Raw genomic sequence first — 23,644 nt, forward strand, 5'->3', positions numbered from 1 at the left:
ATTCTGCCATGTTATTCGTACACTTGAAAGTTAATCTAGCTGTAAATGGTAGATGTGTGCCTTGAGGAGTAATAACCACTGCCCCAATTCCATTTCCATATTGATTAACAGCTCCATGAAATACCATGCCCCAACGGGAACTAGGTTCTGGCCCTTCTTCAAGCAATGGTTCATCACAATCTTCATCAGGAAAGTCATACTACATTGACTGATAATCTTCAATTGGTTGGTGAGCCAAATGGTCAGCCAAGATACTACCTTTGATTGCTTTCTGAGATCGGTATTCGATATCATACTCTGATAACAACATCTGCCAACGGGCAATCCTCCCAGTTAAAGCAGGCTTCTCAAATATATACTTGATTGGATCCATTTTGGATATCAACCAAGTGGTATGATTCAACATATACTGACGCAGACGCTTAGCAGCCCAAGCCAATGCGCAACAAGTCTTCTCAAGCATAGAATACCGAGTTCCACAGTCGGTGAACTTCTTACTGAGGTAGTAAATTACAAATTCTTTCTTTCCAGCCTCATCTTGTTGACCAAGAACACAGCCCATACTATCTTCTATCATAGTCAAATACATGATCAACGGTCTTCCTTCAACAGGTGGAGACAAAATTGGAGGCTCAAGCAAATATTCTTTGATACTGTCAAATGCTTTCTGGCAGTCTTCGGTCCAATCACAAGATTGATCTTTCCGAAGAAGCTTGAATATAGGCACACATGTGGCAGTCATGTGGGAAATGAATCTGGAAATATAATTCAAACGGACGAGAAAACCTCTGACTTGCTTCTCAGTTTTGGGCGCAGGCATCTCTTGTATTGCTTTGACCTTGGCAGGATCAACTTCAATACCCTTCTCACTGACAATGAATCCCAACAACTTACCAGAACAAACACCAAAAGTACATTTATTAGGATTCAGGCAGAGTTTATACTTCCTCAAACGCTGGAATAGCTTCAACAAATGCTCAACATGTTCCTCTTCATCAATTGATTTAGCAATCATGTCATCGACATAAACTTCAATCTCTTTATGCATCATATCATGAAAAAGAGTGGTCATTGTTCTTTGGTAAGTTGCACCAGCATTCTTTAGACCGAAAGGCATCACTCTACAACAGAATGTTCCCCATGGTGTAATGAATGTGGTCTTCTCCATATCCTCGGGTGCCATCTTGATCTGATTATATCTGGAAAATCCATCCATAAATGAAAAGACTTTGAATTTAGCAGTATTGTCTACCAACATATCAATGTGTGGTAGAGGGAAATCATCTTTCGGACTGGCTTTATTCAAATCTCTATAATCGACACACATGCAGACTTTTCCATCTTTCTTTAGTACAGGCACAATATTGGCTACCCATTGCGGAAACTCGGCAGTCACAAGGAAACTGGCATCAATCTGCTTCTGAACTTCCTCTTTGATTTTCACAGCCATATCAGGATGCGTTCTTCTCAACTTCTGCTTGACTGGCGGGCACTCTGGCTTCAACGGCAATCTATGCTCCATAATCTCAGAATCCAAACCAGGCATGTCTTGATAGGACCAAGCAAACACATCTGAATATTCTCGAAGAAGATCAATCAACCCCTTCTTAGCATCTGGACACAATCGAGACCCAATCTTGACTTCCTTCACATCATCCTCGGAACCCAAGTTGACCAGCTCAATCTGCTCTTCAAACGGCTGAATAATCTTTTCATCTTGCTCAAGAAGACGAGACAACTCCTCACTTACTTCTACATCACTTTCCTCCTCGGCTTCAAACACAGGGAATTCAAAATTTGGAGAAGGAGAAAGATCATTGTATTCAATGGGGTTAGGAACCAACCTACATAATGATTTGATATTTTGATTTTAGGTAAGTGAATTTATGGCCAAATATTATGCAGATGGACAATTATATTGTTTATTTGTGTTTTTTTTGTGATTACCATTTTCAGAATAAAGCAAGAAGTAAAAATAAACATCAAATATGTGGATGAATAGAATTAATTTTATTGATGATCAATTTAAAATGCCCAAACAATGTTCACTTCTCCCTTAGGCATAGGAGAAGGATTTTTAAAATATAAAAGCAATTACTTAGATCGATGCAAAATAACAGGAATATCAATAGCAGTCCAATTGTTTCATGTCCCTCCATGCGTTACAAAGTTTGTGCAGTCTTCCTCTTCGCTATCCTCTAGCACAGCGGCTAAGTGTTGTTCATTACCATGAATGAACCCTCCGCTATGGAAGCTGAGTTGCATATCTTCAGATCTAACAACTGATGAGCCTTTCTGGAACCCCAAATCGGTTTTGCCTTGGTTGTCGAAGACCTCTACCATGCTCCCCCATGAATCAGCAGCACCTTCTTCAACAATCTTCTGAGCATCTTTCAACGAGGACATAGGTGCCCCAACTCTCTTCTCAACAGCAATAGACAAGGTTTGGAACGGGGTCCCAACCTCATCCTCAGATTCAACATACGAGAAAGATGACAAATGGATAACCAACAGTGCTTTCTCTCCTCCCGCAATCACTAGCTTTCCATTCTCGACAAATTTGAGCTTCTGGTGCAGAGTGGAGGTAACAGCCCCTGCCTCATGAATCCATGGCCTTCCTAATAAACAGCTGTAGGCCGGGTGGATATCCATTACTTGGAAAGTAATTTGAAAATCACTCGGACCTATCTTGACTGGAAGGTCCACTTCACCAATAACCGTTTTGCGTGAGCCATCAAAGGCTTTGACAATCACCCCACTATACCTCATGGGCGCTCCTTGGTAAGATAACTTCGACAAAGTTGACTTCGGAAGCACATTGAGTGACGAACCGGTGTCAAAAAGCAGGTTTGACAAAGCATCTTCCTTACAGTTCATTGAAATATGCAAAGCCAGGTTATGATTTCTTCCCTCCTCAGAGAGTTCTTCATCGTAGAAGCTCAAATTATTGCACGAGTGATGTTAGCCACGATGTAATCAAACTGGTCCACAGTAACATCTTGCTCTACATATGCTTGTTCAAGAACTCTCTGTAGTTCTTCTCTATGCGCTTCAGAATTCAAAAGCAGAGACGACACGAAAATCTTTGAGAGAGTCTAAAGCAGTTGCTCAACCACATTAAATTCACTCCTTTTTATCAATCGGAGTACCTCATCAGCATCATTGGCTTTCAAGTTGCTGAATTCACCAGACTTATCCTTTGAACAACCAACCGGATCTATATTAGGTACCTCAGCTTTCTTACCAACAATCATTTCCTCTTTACTTTCTAGGACAACCGACCCAAACACTTGACCACTGCGGGTCACCTTCGTAACATCAGCAATGCTCACCACTGAACTGGTCGTAGGTAACGGGACCTCTTGACCATTCTCTATCATTGTAGCATTATACTGGTACGGTACAACCTTATCAGATGAATATGGGATTGGGTCCGCTAATCGTATTACCAACAGCGATACTGATCTTTGACTAACATTCTTGTTGCTGCTACTATCATAATGAATTACCAAACGCTCTTGTTGCTTGAAAACGGGCACTATGATATTGACGTCGTCATCTACATGATGGGATTGAACAATCGGAATCATGCCTTCATCCATCAAACGCTGGATGTACCTTTTCACTATATCACACCCTCTTGGATTCACGCTACAAACAACACAACCATCATGGTCATGTTCACAGTCACTCACCAAACAAATATCTTTGTGCATCTGCACCAAAGATCTTCGGATAAACCGAACATCAAAAACTTTGAATTCACCAGGACAGTTGTCCACCATATTCACTGAAGAGTTCCCATGAGCGGGCAAAGGGTTAGCTTTCACATTTGGCGCGCGGTCCTTAAAGGACACCATACCACTCTTCATAAGCTTTTGAACCTCATACTTCAATGGATAGCAGTTTTCAATGTCATGGTCGGGTGCACCCTGATGAAAATCACAACGAAGCTCAGGTTTATACCACCAAGGAAGTGGTTCTAGGATCTGTGGTGGGTTCCTCGGTTGAATCAGATTCTTGAGAACCAAGGATGGATACAACTCTGCATACAACATTGGAATCTGGTCAAAAGAGACCTTCTTCCTCTCAAAGTTCTGCTGCTGATAATTGTTGTTGGTATTGTTGTTGTTGTAGGTGTTTGTTCTTTGTTGCGGTTGTTGTTGTTGAAGTTGATGTTGTTGTTGTTGAATGGGTGTTGTTTGTTGATTAGAAAATACTGGAATTACTGATGATACTTGATGAAGATGATGATGTTGACGGGATGGTGGATTTCTTCTGATTTGAGGCCTCCTCTGTCTCCCACTGGAAATTGCATTTTCTTCATTGTCCTTCTTCTTGCTGAAACTATTGTCATACCTCTTGCTCGTTGACGCCTCATCTCTTGACACACGTCCTTCACGGACCCCTCCTTCAAGTCTCATCCCCATATTTACCATTTCGGTAAAATCACTTGGGGCACTGGCGATCATTCGTTCATAATAAAATGAACTCAGGGTTTTTAAGAAGATCTTCGTCATCTCTTTCTCCTCCAAAGGAGGAGTGATCTGGGCAGCCAACTCCCTCTATCTCTGCGCATATTCTTTGAATGTCTCTTTGTCCTTTTGAGATATAGACCTCAACTGGTCTCTATCTGGTGCCATGTCCATATTGCATTTGTATTGCTTCATAAAATCCTCTCCCAAGTCATTAAAAATGTGGATGCTTGCACTATCTAACCCCATATACCAACGGAGTGCAGCACCAATCAGGCTATCCTGGAAGTAGTGAATAAGTAATTGGTCATTATCTGTCTGAGTCGACATCTTGCGAGCATACATCACAAGATGACTGAGGGGACAAGAATTCCCCTTATATTTTTCAAAGTCAGGCACTTTGAATTTCACTGGGATCTTCACATTGGGTACTAAGCACAACTCGACAGCACTCTTCCCAAACAGATCTTTACCTCTCAGCGCCTTCAACTCCTTGCGCAGCTCAAGAAATTGGTCTTTCATCTTGTCCATCTTCTCATAAACATTCGTACCCTCAGACGGCTCGGAATGATAGATGGTATTCTCTACACGAGGCAAAGTGTGCACAACTGGAGGTGGCACGAACATGACCGGGCTAGATGTCGGCATGGAAGCAAAGGTAGGCGCAAAGCCTTCTGGCACAAAGTTGGGTGGCATTCCCCACAGGAATCCGGCAGGCATGTTCGATGCAAAGTGGGCGGTGGCAACAGGCATGGTAGAGGTAACCACTTCTGAAGTAACAGTCCTCACGGGAGGAGTTGCGGGTGTTGGAGAAGCTTGGCTTTGAGCATCAAGAACTGACTCCATCATGGTAGTCAGTCATGCGATCTCGTCCTTCATCTCTCTGTTCTCTTGCTCTAGATGTTCCATAATTTTCTGATGATTGGCCCTGGTGTTGTATCGGTGAGCCAGCTTGGCTAAAGCACATAAGCAACACCAATCAGACACCTGGAAAAAACTTGCTTATGCAAATGATGCATGAAGTGCAATGCTTGATTATTTTTTATTTCCAAGGAACTTACGATATCATTTGCAAATATATATATTTAAATGGCAATTGCAACAATTTGATATGACCAAAAATCTCTTTTTATTTATATAAATTGGAAGGATTACACTGAGTACAATTTTAGAAACCAAAATAAAAGGTACAAGAGAAAAGGAGAATAGTCATCCTAAGGATCCCTAACAATAATGTCAGAAGATCTGGTTGAAGGCATGTACTTCCTTCGGATGCGACGGATCTCGGTCTCAAAAGAAGCCTTCATCTGGGTCTTCTCGAGGACAAGTTGGTCAACAATCTTCTTCCAAGCAACAGAATACTGAGGCATGCTAGAAGAAGAAACCTCTGGCTCTCTCTGTCTCTTCATCACTCGGTCTTCAAGTAGCTCAATCAGTGCATCTTTGTTCTTAGACTCCAACTGCAACTCCTCATGCTTTTTGCTCAAAGCACGGAAACGCTCTTCCCACCCTTTTCTTGCTTCATCTTGATGAGCGTGTCTTCCAACTCCTCTACATCTTGGTTGGGGAGAGTTAATGACTCAACCACAACCATAGACATAGGTATTTCGCAAGGATAAGGCATCTTCAACTCCAAAGCTCTCTTTTTCACCCAAAGAGTGTAAGCTTCCAAAGCTACACAATTGCACGGACCAAGCTCGGATCTTCCTTTCCTATGCACATTATGCCAAGCATGCACAATCTTCTGCTTCAAATGTTGGGGATCTTTACCCTCTTGATAGAAAAGACCTTCTAACAACATGTTATTAGGTTTGTCTCTCAAGGGGAACCCAAGTTGACGACGAGCCAAAGCAAGGTTGTAGTTAATTCCTCCTTGTGTACCAATGAGAGGCACATTAGAGAATTCACCACAACTATCAATAATCTCCAAACTGCTTAAAGATGGGTCATATCAAACTATATCATCATTAGTGAGAGACATAAGTCTCTGAGACCACCTTAGACGTTGTTTGTTCTCCATAAAAGTAGGTGTCTGAGGCAAGTGCGAAATAAACTACTTGTACAGAAAAGGAATGCAACAGACAATCGTTCCACCACCCTTAGAATTCCTTAGATGCAAAGAGAAATACATATCACCCAACAAAGTAGGCATAAGATTCCCAATCAAGAAAAGTCTAATGGCGTTAACATCAACAAAACCGTCGATGTTAGGGAATAAAGCTAATCCATAGATGAGCAACACAAAGATAGCTTCAAAAGCGTCCACACTACCATCTTGAGCAAAAGTAGTAGCTTCCTTGATGAGGAAAACAGATGGTAACCCAAATAATCCTCCTTTCTTCATCCAATGAGCCTCTATCTCAGACTTCTTCAAGTGAAGAGCTTCAGCAATAATACTAAACCGGAGAATCTGCTCCAATACACTAAAAGGCACTCTACTAGAAATAGGTATCCCCAAAAGATGAGAATACTCCTCCAAGGTGGGCACAAGCTGAAAATCTGGGAAAGTGAAACAATGGTAGAGAGGATCATAGAACTGCACCAATACACTCAAAAGTCCTTCAACTACATCAGCAGACAAGATGGACAAAAGCTTCCCATGACGTTGTTTGAAGTCCAAGGGATCTAATACAAAAGATGCTAGCTTCCTTAACTCTTTCAAATCTGGACATCTGAAACTGTACTTCTTAGTGTTCCTTCTTCCATAATCCATGGTCTGAAAATATTTGCAAATGATACCTTAGTTCCTTGAAATTTTTGTGCGATGAATGTTATGATGTGCATGAATGCATGAATGCAACAATCACAAATAAGGGATCACACACAAGGCAAACAAAGGTCAAGGGATGAATCAAGTCATTGTCAAGATCAATCATCCATTTTGGTGGATTATGATTTACACCTTATCAACACCTAAGTTCCATTGATATTGACAAGACTTGATTGGACCAACCAAGAATCAAGGGTTTGTTGCAAGTTACGAGGATGGAGTATGGGTAAGAACCATCCCAAAGGAGTGAACTAAGGATAAAACCTATAGATCATGTTCTAAAAAGTTCCCAGAGTCTTAATTCCATCTATCGGATATTACGGGTTAAAATGACTGACTCATCGATCCATAATATTCTCAAGAGAAACTCATTTGAGTGTAGTATCGCGTAACAACTGTTATCAAGTCTACACTTAAACAGTTTCCGCACTACGTCCTAAATAGGCCAAGATGGGTTAAATGTTCTAAGGTCCTCAGCTTCTCAGACCCAATTAGAGATAGCAATGCCTAACCACAAATACTTGCGTGACATTCCCAAATCCAAAGAAGTCTCCATTGAGCAAATGGATCTCAAGCCAACTTGTTAAGGACTACTCCACACAAGTCGAACATGACTATACCATCCTCCTATCTTAACTGCACTCAAGTTCGGGTTAGAACTTATCTCACCACTCAAAGATCACCAAGCACAATAAGCAGATTATATCACATATATATATATATATTAATATATATATATAATATATATATATATTATATATAATAATATATATATTATATATAGTATATATATATTACAAACATCATATATATACAAATATATTCACACAAAAAGTAGGCTAAACCCACTGGAGACTACTCCCCAGCAGAGTCGCCACTTAATTTTTGTAGCGGGAAATTCATGATCATCAAGCTATTGACAAGCTAGAGATCAATTAACAAGAGTCGTCACCGCGCTTTTATTGTTTCCAAGGGAAAAAGGGAAAAAGTACGAACAAAACCCAAAAAGTAAGAAGTTTTCAAATAAAAACTAATAAAAGTCAGAGATCACAGGTAGGGGGGTTGGTTACACATAGGGAAGGTGTTGGCACACAAAGTGTCCTAGATACTCCTAGGGAGCCCTTTTTGTGTGCATATGTATTTTGTACAAAATGATGTTTACAGACAAATAGAATGGGGGGATGAGAAAAGAATTCATTAATTATATTTTTGTGTTTGACAAGACCTTCGGTCTTGTGCCTACGTACCAACATAAAAATGAAGGATCAAAACCTCGGAGTTCGTGATACAAATTTCAAAGTGAGTGTGTTGATTTTAACAAAATTTAAGTTTGAAAGGCACAAAGGCCTAAAATGGTTTGAATGAGTTAGTTCTTTTTGGCTTTTTTTGAAAGTTTAAGTCAAGTATAGTTAAATTTATTTACAAGTTAGATTTAAGAAAATAAGTTTGAAAATGTAATGACATAAGGCCAAAGTTTCTATCTGTTTGCAAAAGTGGTCAAAGTTTAGAACAAAAATAGTTCACACAAAGAAGATTTTGAAAATGGAGGGAGAGATTTTGAAATTAAAGAAATAGGGAGAAGATGAAGAGACTATCCTATGCATAAAATTAAAAGTTTAGAGTTGAAAAGATTTGACCAAATGGGTAGCAATCCACTAGACAAATATGTCAATAGAAACCCAGAATTCCCTTGGACTTTTAGAATCAAACAACACGCAAATGCACAATTATATTATCTTGAAGAGTAAGGCATCAAATAAAGATGGCCTTATTCAAGCTTAACCATTTCATGATCTTCTTCAAAATAGCCCATGCAACAGATGAATTCCACAAGTCACAAGTTCAAAATAATAGCTTCACAATGATCATGTTGCAGATGAATTTTAGAGAGATCTTCAAAGATGTATCAGATGAAGTTCAAATTTGAAAGCACTTAGTTCTTTAACAAATTGGCATTGGCCAAGTCCAATAGCATAGGGAGGTTGCCTAGACTCTAAGTCCTTTTTCTCAAGATCAAACCAACAGTCCACTCAAAAGTTTTTTAGGGTTTTTATGATTATTATGTACATTAATGGTCAAAGACCACACAAACAAACAAAATAACACCAACAAAATATATCACACAATATGGTCCAAATGGACAGAGTGAAAATTACATTAACATAAACAATTAGAATGATATGTATAATGGCAAATGATATAAAGTGCTAAAAGTAAATTGCATTAAAGTAAAAGCTTGAAGTTAAAAGTTAGTAGTTAGTTTTGTTTTGCTTTTGCTTTTCAAGACATTCTTTAGGGAACACTCAACCCACTTATAACAAGCATGGATCCTTTAACCAAAACATCTTCCAAAGGAAGGCAAGAAGGCCAAGTTTCCACACAATATCATGAAAGAGAGGAGACTTACAATCTCACTAACTAGAATGCTTATGCCTTTAATGTCACAAATTTAGCGCTATGTTAAGCAATCGTAATTAGACTTATGTAGAAGTCACAACTATTTGAGACCGGGCAATAGAATTTTGGTGTTAATGCATGTTAGAGACATAGTATAATGAACTATGCTCATGAAACATACCACACACAAAAAGAATATGCAAAAGGGGTGGCCTAATCTCATCCATACTCATGTCAATTTTTCAATAAACTAGCATTAGGACTTTGAGATGTCATAGGCCAAATGAAATGAATGAATCAAGAAGAGGAATGAGATGAAGTGGGAAGGGGATGAATGAGATCACAAATTGGTCAAAGGAGGATTTTTACCAAATTAATATCATTCATTCATTTTGGGAGATGGAATGTACATTCCATCAATCCCCTAAATCCAATGATATTAACTTGACAAAGTCAAATCAACCTTGACCAAGGCCCAACAACAATAAGCAAATTCAAACAAGTCAATACAAATGGTCAACAAAATTTAATTGGCATTTATTCAATTAAAAATAATAAAATAATGCATTTAAATCAAATATGTTTTGTCCAATTCCTAAAATCTCATCAAAACACCAAAGAAATGGCCATGAGATTTATCATAGGTCAAACAAGGTCAAAGGACCTTGGAGAAAAAAATTCATAATTTTTGGACATTTAAAAATATTTTTAAACACTTAAAAACAAATGCAAAATCAATTAATTCATGAAAAATACTAATAATGATCCAAAAAATAATTTTAATTCAGAATATGGAAAACAAAAATATTTGAAATTTTTTGGTGAAAGTCCCATATTTTTTGGATCAATATTGAATTTTAATATGAATTATTGAAGAAAATGCAATAAAAATAAAAATTCATAAAATCTAAATTACGTGGACCATTAGATCTTCCTCATTAATTGAGGTGGCAGATCAGATGGTCCAAAGCACGCATTCCACAATGGACCTTAGTCAGCGCGTGGCAAATGTGGTAATCAACACCAACGCTCAGGATTAGAACGTGAGAGAAGGATCATGTGGTTTAGATGCTAGCCAAGTCACCGCCGGAGCCAAAGATCCGGTCATCTTCTCCGGTGGACCTCACCGGACTGGTCCACCATGAACCATCACCAAAAAGAAAAACAAGGACATGATCTTAAAGAAAAAATGGCACTGAACTCGAATTTGACCTCCATTCATTCCAATTCCAAGTATATTTAGAGATATGTGGAATTGAAATTTGAGGTACATGAACTGAGTTGCTTCGATTTGACCTCAAAGCAACTCAATCTTCTTGCCTACATTGGTAGGACTTCAGACAACCAAAGAATCAATAGAATTGAGCAAGAATTTAAGAGAATCGAAGAGTTTAAAATTTCTGAAAAATACCTTCAATGGAGGTCTGAATTCGATGGATCTTGATCTTGCTTGTGCTTGGACTCACTCAACTTGCTTGCAGGAGAAGGATTGAATGGCTTATAAGCAATGGATTCCTGGAGAATTGAATTCCAAAACAGTGGAGATTCAAGCTCAAATTCAAGAGAATTTATCAGGCTTATCCTTTAAGAATTGAGGGTTTGCAATGGGGGATCAAAGCTGGCGCGATTGTGTCTTCATTTCTGAGCAATTGAAGCTCTATTTATAGCTGAAATGGTTGATAATTGCACACTCACTTTCACTTTCCGATTTTGGCAAATGGTGATGTAATGGTGCATGGGCGCGCATAGGCCCATGAAATGATAGCTTAAGGTCCAAATTTGAAGATCAAATGCTCTGAAGTAAGTTTGGATAGCAAGGCAAATGTACATTGATGTTTGAAGTTTGATCCATGCCAAGTGATGTCACTCTGTTTAAGCCATGCGCAGCCTATGCATTTCTCATCCAAAATGAATGAATTTGAGCTCTTTGTAAAGGTGAGATCAAGAGGAACAAGTTTGATGTTGAACACTTTTTCATTTGGAGCTTGGAACTTTAAGATATTTGAGGTGGAAGTTTGGAAATTTTTGACATATCAAAATTTTTCTAAGTGTCAAGCCATATGTCTCAATATTCCACCTTGCTTAACTTTTTCTATGAGCTTCAAATGAGAAACGTGTTTTCATCAAAGTTATAGCTATCTCAAAGACCTTCAAAATGGTTATATATTTCATGTCATTTGGATTTGAAATGATAGAGTTATGCATTTCTGAAGTTTGGAAAAATCACTTGATCAATGGTATAGGTCAAAAGTGACCTATAATGTAGCCTCATATCACATGCTCAAAAAAGTTTAATTAGTTCCCACTCCAAACATAAAAGTTGAATTATACCCATTAAATTTGATTGTTCAACTTGGAAATATTTCATCTCATAAAAATTGAGCAAGTTATGGCCTTGGGAAGTTGACTTTCAAATTAGGGTTTAGACAAAATGACCTATAATGTTTCAACATAGAAAATGATTTTCCAAGAAAAACTAGCTCTAGGTATCAACATGAAAGTTGTTTAGAATGTCATTTAGAGTAATGTTTCTCTTGTAATCATTTTCATATGGTGAAAATTGTAGGAGATAGGGTCTAGGGAGACCCAGTTTTGATTAGATGAATCCATCTGGCCAACCACCATCAACCAACTTTTTAATTTCCAATTCTCTTGTCTTTCTTGGCTCATGGTAGATCATATATGCATAATATGATGAATTTTGAAGTGTCCCTTGAGAAATTTGATCAATCGGTGAGATAGCTTGTTGGAGAAGTTACTCAAGATACCCAGTCAAACTAGGGTTTCCAAGGCAAATCACCCTCAAACTCTTGAAGAAAACTTGATCAATATAACATGTAGAGAACAATGGAACTCATATATGATGTTCATAACCATTCTTGAATCAATTCTTGGCTGTACTTTTTGTTCATGAGGGTCTCAAACCCTAGATGTGAACTTGATGAATCAATGAGATCATGCCCTACCTACAAAAGAGATAGGCAAATACAAAGACTTTTTTTTTGGTATTTTAGTTAGTAAAATGATAATATACAAGTATGATATAATCACAAAATGCTTGGTGATCCCTCCCAAAACAAACCCATGAAGGAGGGGTAAGGAGGAATGCCAATACATGATCCCAATGCTAATGCTTATTATGAAATTGCATAAGTGATCTTAGGGTCAAAATTGGGGTCTTACACCTCTCTGTCTAACCGTCCGCAGATGGGTGATAAGAAGAACTCAACTTCATCTTAGTACCTATGGCTTCCTGAAAACTCCCTCAAAACCTCAATGTGAATCTCAGATCTCGATCAGAAACAATACTAGAAGGAATACCAAGCAAGCTAATAACCTTCTCAATATACACTTCAGCCAACTTCTACAATGAATAATTGATCTTAATCAGAATGAAATGAGTCGATTTAGTCAATTTATCCACTATAACCCAAACTGAATCATTCCCTTTAGAAGTCTTAGTAAAACTCGTCACAAAATCCATGGAAATACCATCCCACTTCCATTCAAAAATATTTAATGGTTGCATCAAACCCAACGATTTATGATATTCAATCTTCGACTTCTGGTAAGTCAAACACACATAAACGAACTCGGCTATATCTTTCTTCATTATTGGCCACCAAAATATTTTATTCAAGTCTTGATACATTTTAGGGCACCGAGACTAATACTCGGACTACTTATATGTCCTTCTTCAAAAATACTCTTCTTAAGTTCTGGCACATCAGGTGCACAAACTCTGTCACGGAAAAGTATAACACCATTCTCGTATATTCTGAAATCCACCTCTTTACCTTGATTGATCAACATTAACCGGTCAAGCAATCCTAAATCTAATTTGTGACCTTATCTTATTTCTTTGATAATACCACTAGTCAACTTCAACATACCTAACTTCATACTGTTAGGAGTCCTTTCACACAATAGACTCAGATCTCTGAATTAGTCGATTAACTTCAATTCTTGAACCATAAGCATTGACATATGCAACAAATTTCTACTCAAAGCATCAACTATGACATTGTTTTACCAGGATGGTAACTCAAATCAAAATCATAATCCTTCATAAATTCAGGTCACCCCCTTTGCCTCATATTTAACTCTTTTTGATCGAACAAGTACTTCAAACTCTTTGTGTCACTGGACACTTCAAATCTGGAACCAAACAGATAATGCCTCTAAAATTTTAACACAAACACCACGGCTTCCAACTCTAGATCATGCGTAGGATAATTCCTCTCATGAACTTTCAACTATCTAGAAGCATAAGCCACAACCTGTCCATTTTGCATCAACACGCCACCTAGACCCATCTTCGAAGCATCACAATACACAACAAAGGATTCACTTGGACTTGGCAAAATCAAAACTAGAGTTGGTGCCAGCTTCTTCTTGAGTTCTTAAAAACTTTCTTCACACTGAACACTCCATACTCCACACATAAGCTTGCCCTTTTTGAGTCAACTGAGTCAAAGGCAATGTCAACTTCGAAAAGCCTTTGATAAACCTTCTGTAGTAACAAACCAAACTCAAAAAACTTCTGATCTCTGTAACAGACCTCAGAGTCTCCCATTGCAATAATGCATTTATCTTTGATGGACCCACTGCGATACCATCACTAGATATCACATGACCAAGGAAACTCACTTATTTCAACCAGAATTCACACTTAGATAACTTCACATACAACTTATTTTCTTTCAAGGTCTACAACACAACTTCAGATGATCTGCATGTTCTTCATCAGACTTAGAATATATCAAACTGTTATCGATGAACACAACCAAACGGCATCACATAATACTCATAGTGACCATATCTCGTTCTGAACGCAGTCTTCAAATTATCTTATGGTTTCACTCGAATCTGATGATAACCCGACGACAAATCAATCTTACTGAATACACAAGCACCAACCAACTGATCCATCAAATCATCAATTCTCATAAGAGAATACTTGTTTTTGACAGTCACTTTATTCACTTGTCGATAATCAACACTCAACCTCATGTTACCATCTTTCTTCTTGACTAATAACACTGGCGTTCCCCACAGCGAAACACTCAGTCAAACAAACTTTTTCTCAAGCAGATCTTCTAATTGTTTCTTCAGCTCGTCCAACTTTGATGCAAACGTTTTATATGAAGTCATCATCACAAGTCAGGCATCAGGTACTAAATCTATGGTGAACTCAACTTCGCCTTTCGGAGGCTGCATTTTTACAAAAGAGGTTAATCAACACAAAAGATAATCATTTTATAATTGGTCATTCTCATTCGTAATGATCAATTTAAAAAAAATTGTTTTCCGATGCGTTTTATATCGCGATTTCCCTTCAACGTGAGACTAATAATATAAAAATATAGGATTTGGAAAGGGAAAGAAGAACTAGTGCATTAGAGTTAAGTAAATTGAATTGGAAGGATGAAAATCGGGATAATTGATGTTCAAGGAACCTTTGATATATGTCGTTTAAATTTATTTCATAATTTTTCATTTTTAAATTGTTATGGATAATTATATTAAAATAAAAAATTTAAAAACTATGTAGTGTGAAAATTGAATATGAATCACAAAAGATCAAAGATAGGCAATGTCATGTTGAAATTATGACAAGAATTTCTCTTCAATAAACATATAATAATTTATGTCTCGCTCTTCGTAATTCACTTTACGACCTCATTAACAATAAAAATATCATCAAAATGTATCGATCTTTGGCAAATGTATAATTCTTTAAATATGGAAATTGCTCATTATACATTAAAAATTTCTTTAAATTCTATATATGTTCAAAATGGCCTTGTTCGAAAATTAACTTTCAAGCATATCATATACCATATTGTTCATATGACTTTATCTAAAGAATAACTAAAAATGTTTGCCATGAAGTTAAAATTCATATATTATTGAAAAATACCATTTATAGAAAATGGTAAATTTTGAGAACTTTTTGCAAAATAAAAATTTATAGGAAATTTTGGAGTAAAATCGCATGAATTTTAGAATTCTAAATATATTTATGATGTTCAAAAGTTAACTTTAAGACGCTCTATATCAATTTAAATTTATTATAGTCTTATTTACAGAAAAATAGAGTAAACATATTTAAAAAAAATATTAAATATTAACAATATCGGCAGAATTTATTGTAAAATATTTTGACGAATATATTTTCAAATTTAAAAAAAATATGTATAGAATGTATTAAAAAACCGTCTTAAATATACATCCAACTAAAAAAAACTAAAGTTATAGGCTTTTGAAGATTATGTATTTTTCTTCGTAATCAACCTAATAAAAGTACAATTGTACCTTTAACATATCTTTCATCATAATGATATTAATACATCAACCTCATAAAATGCAATCTAATATCATTTCAAAACTTTTTTTAAAAATAAAAAATAGACTTCATGGGATATTAAAACTATCACATTCCTAAATGTTTCCACACAAACAATATCAATCCTGATGCTTAAAATAAAATTGGCTCCTTATTTTCACCATCAACCCATGAAAAAAAAATATAAGTATGCATAGCGCTCGTGATCATATGCTTGAATGGATCTGAATGGAGGTTAGGAAATTGGGGTTTGGCATTGTCATCGAAAGGTCTGATAATAGTTCAAATAGAAGGTAAGAATTTGCAATCATGAGATGTGAGAGAAGTGGCACATACGTTGCACTGATTCGAAAGTTGAAACATGATGACACTGGGTTGAGAAAATACGAGTGTCCGTTTAAATTGTGTGAGTAATGTAAGAAAATACGAGTGTCCGTTTAAATTGTGTGAGTAATGTAAGGTGAATGATACATGGACCTTTAATGTGATTTTTGTTATACATAATCATGCCATGAAAAACGAGCTAGTCAGTCATCACATCGCATGTCGCCTTAAATCCGATGAGAAGGAAATTATTCCGGACATATCTTTAATCAGGGTCGCGCCGAAAAACATACTAGCATATTTGAAACGGAAAAGACCTAAAAGTGTTTCAAATATCAAGTAGATATACAATGCGTGTTATCGAAACAACATGACGATAAGAGGTCCAAAATCCGAAATGCAATAACTTTTGAAGCTTTTGGATGAAAACCACTATATTTCTAAATACAAAGTTTGTGAGGATAAAGTCACAGTTCGTGGCATATTTTGGACTCATCCTGAAAGTATCAAGTTGTTCAACACATCTCCCAATGTCCTCATAATTGATTCAACGTATAAGACCAACAAGTATAAACTTCCGCTTCTGGAAATTATTGGAGTTACTTCTACTGAGAAGACTTTTTTAGTGGGATTTGCATTTTTGAAATCCGAAAAAGTGGGCAATGTTACATGGACCTTGTAGATGTGCAAGACTTTGTTGAAGGACAAAAAAAACATGTTGAGTATAATTATCACTGATCAAGACATCACACTGATGAATTCTATTGCAAAGATGTTTATTAAATATTAAATGATTTTCGAATAAATATTCATGTAAAAATAAATTGAAAATTAAATCACTTGAGAAGCAAAAAGTCTAAATTTTAAAAATAAAATCAATTCAAGTAAAGAACATCCAAAGGTGTTAAATCTCCACTAAAAATAAAACCATACTTAGCCCCTAACATTTTGCAAGTAATTCTTAAAATATATGAAAATATGTCTCATTAGTAATTCAACTAAATTCTCACAAAGCATCCCAAATTGAATATGAAATCATATACTTGAGTGTCTAAAAGCATAGCCTAAGGAATATTCATAAGATACAATCTAATTAACACATTCATAAACATAACTGCATACAGTACAATTTTAAAGGATCAAAAGCAGCTGCAAATTCTATAGAGAGCTGCAATATGTGCACATCAAGTAACTGGTGGGCGAGGCAGTCTTTTGGCAATTTCCTGTCAATATTATCAACATGTCAATCTTTATGCTTAATGGCAATATAAAACTCAAGATGAGTTTCTAATAAAGCTCAAAGAAAGAGATCATAAGATTCATAGCAAGAAAGATAATATACTTTAAACAGCACCAGCCAACATGAATTGCCTATATATTAGCCTACATAGTTAGACAAGTTGCAAAAAAATCTGCATTTCTTGAATTGCATCAATCATCAACTTCCAGTTTCCATCAAGTTTCAAATCAAACATCAGCATTGTTCCATCTAGGCCCAACATGGTGGTTCCACCCATATCATACTCCATCGGGTCTGGATGTTTGAGGCCAGATCTGACTGTTAGTATTGTATGGACATTCTTACACTCATTACCCGATTCTTAACATTTTTCCAAGATGTCTCTGACCTGCGTCTAACATCTGTACACACTCCCTCAAGAACACGCATTGCAATTTGCAACCAATCACTAACTAGAAGCATTTGAACAGCCTTGCAAGTACTCAGCCTTGTCTATTCTCATTTTCTGTCATGCGCACAGTAAGTTCAACCACTCATAGTAAATATATTCTTTATGATTCGGCAAGATGTGTGGATTTTTTATGATTCGGCAATTTATTCTTGACAAAGGTTATTTTATGTTGCAAATATATCTATATACACACTTGATTTATAAGAAAATAAAAAATGAAAATCACATTTACTAAGAAAACCAAAATATAATAATTTAGAGTATGACTTTTTGTGTTTTCCTTAGAATAAGTTTCGTGGAAAGATGTGAAAACAATTTTAATATATTATTGATTGGGGGAGAAATTGAAAGAGAGAGCAAAATTAATGCAATTTGCATTTATTTTTATATAGAAAAAGATGCACTTTTAAAATAAAATAAAAGTTTATTTTCTTTGCTTATAATTTGTAAAAGAGAAAAAATGAGTTTTTTTTCTTATAAATTGGGACTGAGGGACTATGTCACAATTTGATTTGAGAACTTGATGGCAAGGATGCAAGGAACTTATTTCTTGTCCTTAACTAATTTGCAGCTAATTTCTGAATAACAGAGCAGTGTTATTTTCATAGCAAAATCGTGTTTTCTTCTGTATCCTCGATGCATATATGCAGCAGGCAACCAAAAGTAGCAGTAATTCTTGAGGGAATTGCTTTAAAAGTAGCAATCTTGCATGGCATTCTAATTCTCATTTTCTGGCCTAAAATATTATTTAAGATCTCTTTGGGAGGGAGATTTTTGGAGGGGAAGGAAAGGGCTTGTTTTTCTTTTCTAAATTAAACAAGCTAAAAAATGTTTCTAAAAATGAATGAAGTGTGATTGAATTGTTATATGATCAAATATAATGGTATTCTTTCTTTTCTTTTTTAAACCTCAAATATAGATATTAAAATAAGACCTAGCCCTCCAAAACCCATCTCCCAGACAGACCCTTATTGGTTATAAGCTCCCCACATCCTCATGCATTCAAAAACCAAGATGTTAACTTTGTTCGGAAAAGATTCAATTTTTCGGGATTTTGTAGGATGGATACCTATACAAGATCATGTTTAGCTCCTCCAATAGGTAATGAGTTTGTTACAACTATCTTCAAGCAGCAAGAACATCATAGGGAAGCCTGCTAGTAGCATAGTCAACAATGTCCTAAGAGACCAAAGACCAGAGTTAAAACTGAAAATTTACTACATGCGTGGCCACTGAGAAGTCCCAAAGATCTGCAAGTCAGTATCAAACAGTATTCCAACAGTTCCAAAAACATGAGCATGTTTTGATGTAAGCTTCTTGTAGCCCGTGGTTAGCAAGTGTCATACCACATGATCAGCATTCAAACCGGAGCATATCGTTTTGGCACTTTATACTTAATCAAAAACATTGATTACCACATCATTTATGATACTTCTTTCATGTATAAAACTGTGATTCATAGATATTTATTTTAACATGGTTCAAAACAATTGTAGTTAGAGGAGTAAGATGTGATCAACGCCTATTCCTAACTTCCGTAACAATCAGAATAACCGATTATTTTCTTTTATTGATAGGCAAATGTTAGTATGTTAGTAGTTATGTTAATGTTAGTTTTCTATTATTTTGTATTCTCTCCAAATACAAAATTCTATGATTAATTTAAACTAAAAAACTGACAGAATGCAAATATCAGAGGTACCTCAAACAGTTCATTGATATTATCCGCTGTCTTTGCCGAGGTCTCTATAAAAAACATTCCGTTCTTTTCTGAATAGTCCATGCCATCCTTCACATGAACAAGAAAAAAGCTATATAAGGAAAACAAGACATTGCTTTGTTTACTAGATAGTTACATTATTTAGGGTTATTATTGTACTACCTGAACAGCCACTTCCCGCTTCTCGTGAAGATCAGCTTTATTACCAACCAATGCCATCACTATATCAGGGCTTCCATGTTTTTGTAGCTCCTAAATATGTACACATACTTATTTCAGCTGCTAAAACAAAACTGAAAGAGTATGACAATATAGAACCATGCAACAACTGCAAATATACCTTAACCCAGTACTGTGCTTTGCTGAAAGATTCCGGGCTTGTTATATCATAGACAATAACTGCAACCGATGCACCACGATAATACAGCGGTGCAAGTGCAGCATACCTGAAACAGATAATCGGCAACCAAATTTTTCTTAAGAATGTAAATCTTGTTTGAAATAAGAAAAGAGGGAATACTTATGAGAATCAAAATATACAGTGTGAATCATGTGCAAACTTGAAAGATAAATGAAAGTTACCTCTCTTGACCAGCGGTATCCCATATTTCAAACTTGACTGTTGTAGAGTCTTGAAGAGCGATTGTTTGTGACAAGAAAGATGCTCCAACAGTTACCTTACATTACAAAGTCTAAAAATTATAAGAACTCTAATATGAAATAGTTAACGTATCTAGTAAATAAAAATTTTACTTCATAGCCCATTCTGTATTAGGAAAACTTACATTGAAAATACAAAGTGATCAAATCAAAGCAACATATTCTTACCTTGGATGTTGGATCAAACTGACCACGGACAAATCGCAGAACAATACAACTCTTACCAACACCAGAATCACCTAAGAGAACGAGCTGTGTTCAGTGACATTTAAAGGTTAGTTATTCAGTCCTACAAAAATTGAACAATGAAATATTTGGGGTATGAAATGATTTTTTTATTAATAAATTCAACTAAATCCCTTCATTATTCAAGGACTTGCGAAGTCAAAAACAGTACAGTAAGCAGAAATGTGTGTGACATATTTCAATTGACGCTCGTATTGGTTTCCATAAACACTTCTACAAGTTGTTCTCCAAACCAAGAAAGTATTATAGTAACTAAAAATATAGTCAAAATGAAAATTGAAATATTTTCTCAAACTAAGCAGGTACTTAGATTTTCATCTAAGATCATGTTTCCCATTCATTCTTTCTTTGACAGTGGATCGAATTGATGTCTTGGCTAGTATACAGATGATAAATGTTGTTCAAAATTTTATATTTTTATCGGTTTCCATATTTCACATTCACCCATTCTGTGGATATACACATGGTTTTTCAGGTACTCCTTCTGTGGATGTGGTTACAGGTTTGACAAAGAATGTAAGATGGGTCATTGTTATTACTTTGGCATGACATTCGCATATATAAACTAAACTGCATGATACAGAACTCCAATGAAATCCTTTTCATACTCCGGCCAAATATTTATAGCAGACCTTATAGGACAGTTTACAGAAAAGAAAATAAAGGTACTAAATAATTCACTTAATTAAGAACAAAAAATAAAAAAGCTAAGCAGTGCTTTAAACTTTCACAGCTTACTTTAATTAAATTGTACTACTTCTGTTGTTAATTTTTTTTAAGAAAACAGTTACTCAATCCGAGCAAAAACAGAACTGGTTTACTATTTACTACATAAATATAATGTCTGATGTATAAAGAAACTGTTTGAAACCAGATTTGCACAAAGCTACTCAACAAAACATGAATCCAATGTAATACATCAAAGAATCACAATCATGAAAGAAAAAAAAAAAGAGGCAGAGTGAAGCCAAAATCCAAAATCCAAAATTAAGCATTTGCAACAAAAAATACTAATAGACACCTCTTATAACAAACAATATTAACTTCCTCAGTTAACATCAGTATCAATCAATCCTTATCCCACTAAGCAGGGTCAGCTACATGGATCACCTTTCGCCATAATGTTCTATCCAGAACCATACTTCTATCCAAATCGTTAATTTGGAGATTTTCTTAATAACTTCTCTTATAGTCTTTCTAGGTCTTCCTCTTCCTCTAGTTGTTTGACTTCTCTCCATCTTATCTATTCTCCTTACCACAGAATCTACAAGTCTTCTCTCTACATGTCCAAACCATCTAAGTCTAGTTTCCACCATCTTCTCTACTATAGATGCTACCCCAACACACTCTAATATTTTCATTATAATCTCATCACGTTTAATCTTTGCACATCCAACGCATCATCCTCATCATCCTAATTTTTGCTACACTTACAACATGAAATACCATGTTGAAGAACAACAATAACCCCATCAAACCATGTTGAAGAATAAAACCATGTTGAAACAGGCATAATATAACAACAACAACAACAACAACAAAAGAATTGGTTATCAAAAAATTAAAGAATTTAGCATAAAATACCTTAACACGAAGATTCTTAGCGTCTTGTCCTCCACCATTCTCTGAATTAGGTCGACCTAGCTGCCCTGATTCCCTATCTGAAAACACAAAATCAAATCAACCCAAAACCCCATCAAACCCTAAGCTCAATAATTAATCCTAATTGACTAAACCCATTGAATACAAACCCAAAATCACAGATCAAAACCACAAAAGATACAATTTTTCCAACCCCTTTTCAGCTGCTGCAGGTTAATAGACAAGAATTCTAAGAAAATTTCAAAATTTGACCAAACGAACGTAAGTAGAAATTGATTTACCTGGAAAAGAGGAGCCACAACCCATGTCGAGAGAATAAGGGATGATGGGTGATGCTGCACAACACAACACACCACTGGTATAAAAAATTGGAACTTTTTTTTGTTGTTGTTGGTTTATTGTGAGAGAAATTGGTGGGGTGAGAAGGATTCAGAAAATCTGGGAAATTGAGGGTTCGTTAACGGATGGATGCTTGGATTGAATGGAATAGAATCCTATATCGTGCTTTCCGTGAGGACGAGGATTCCACCTCTCGTAAAATTTAAAAAAGGAATAATGTTTGTTTTATAATTTATATATTTTCTACTCCTTCTTTATAAATAGAGATTAATTGATATATATAATAAATCAGTACGTTTACAATTAATGAGTACATTTTTATATACTACTAATAAAAGAGTACACTTTTACTTTTACTTTTTATTTTTGTATGACTAGTACTATATGACATTTACGAATTAAATATATTTTGTCTAACGAAATTTTATTTATTCTGTAAAAAAAATTTATTTTCTCTTATAATATTGAGATTTTATTTTTTTTATTTCTTTAATGACGTGACAAAGATAACTATGTAATTTTCATAGTTGTTGATTTGTTAAATCTCGTGATTTTTTTTAATTTATCTTTAAATTCACGTGAATATTTTTTTGAAAATTTATTACTTTTTAAAAAAAAAAATATTTTATTTAATTTTTTAAGTTTTCCATATAATTATTTTTTATTTTAGTAATATAAAATATAAAAAAATAATTAAATATATATTAAACTTTTAAATTATTTATTTTTTAATAGAATAATTTTTTTATTATATTTCTTTATTTTAAAAGATTAGTTTTTTTAATAGAATAAATTTTTATTTTGAAAGATTTGTTTTTCATAATTCATATAATAATATTTTTTAGACTAGATATACTTCTAAAAGTAAGCCATCGATTCTTTTTTGAGACGTGTCTTTAATATATGTCTTGATACTCTGACTGGACAATATTATGCATTAAGAACATTAGATATCTTGGTTAGTCTTGAAAATTAAAAAATATTAGTATTAGATGAGGTATACTTATGAAAGTAAGGCATTGATTTTTTTTAGGGTATATCTTTTTTTGTCTAATATTGTGTCACTTTGTC

The 23,644-nt window shown here is 35.3% G+C and overlaps 1 protein-coding gene across 2 annotated transcripts; it reads right to left on the reverse strand.

Moving 5' to 3' along the window:
* Positions 1 to 17,282: 17,282 nt before the first annotated feature.
* Positions 17,283 to 22,823, reverse strand: LOC127091141 (ras-related protein RABF1). 2 transcript variants are annotated; one of them, XR_007791878.1, is made up of 9 exons: positions 22,516 to 22,823; positions 22,217 to 22,293; positions 20,555 to 20,638; positions 20,309 to 20,403; positions 20,067 to 20,172; positions 19,889 to 19,978; positions 19,709 to 19,795; positions 19,076 to 19,185; positions 17,283 to 17,538 (listed from the first exon to the last, which is right to left on the reverse strand). XR_007791878.1 is itself a non-coding variant. In XM_051029699.1 (8 exons), exons 1-8 carry the CDS (start codon positions 22,538 to 22,540, stop codon positions 17,500 to 17,502), a joined length of 603 nt encoding a protein of 200 aa, XP_050885656.1. In that variant the 5' UTR covers positions 22,541 to 22,823; the 3' UTR covers positions 17,283 to 17,499. The 2 variants fall into 2 exon arrangements, 1 of the variants encoding a protein (XP_050885656.1); XM_051029699.1 differs by lacking the exon at positions 19,076 to 19,185.
* Positions 22,824 to 23,644: the final 821 nt, after the last annotated feature.

Source organism: Lathyrus oleraceus, chromosome 6 (assembly GCF_024323335.1).
Source record: "Lathyrus oleraceus cultivar Zhongwan6 chromosome 6, CAAS_Psat_ZW6_1.0, whole genome shotgun sequence".
Classification (NCBI taxonomy): domain Eukaryota; kingdom Viridiplantae; phylum Streptophyta; class Magnoliopsida; order Fabales; family Fabaceae; genus Lathyrus; species Lathyrus oleraceus.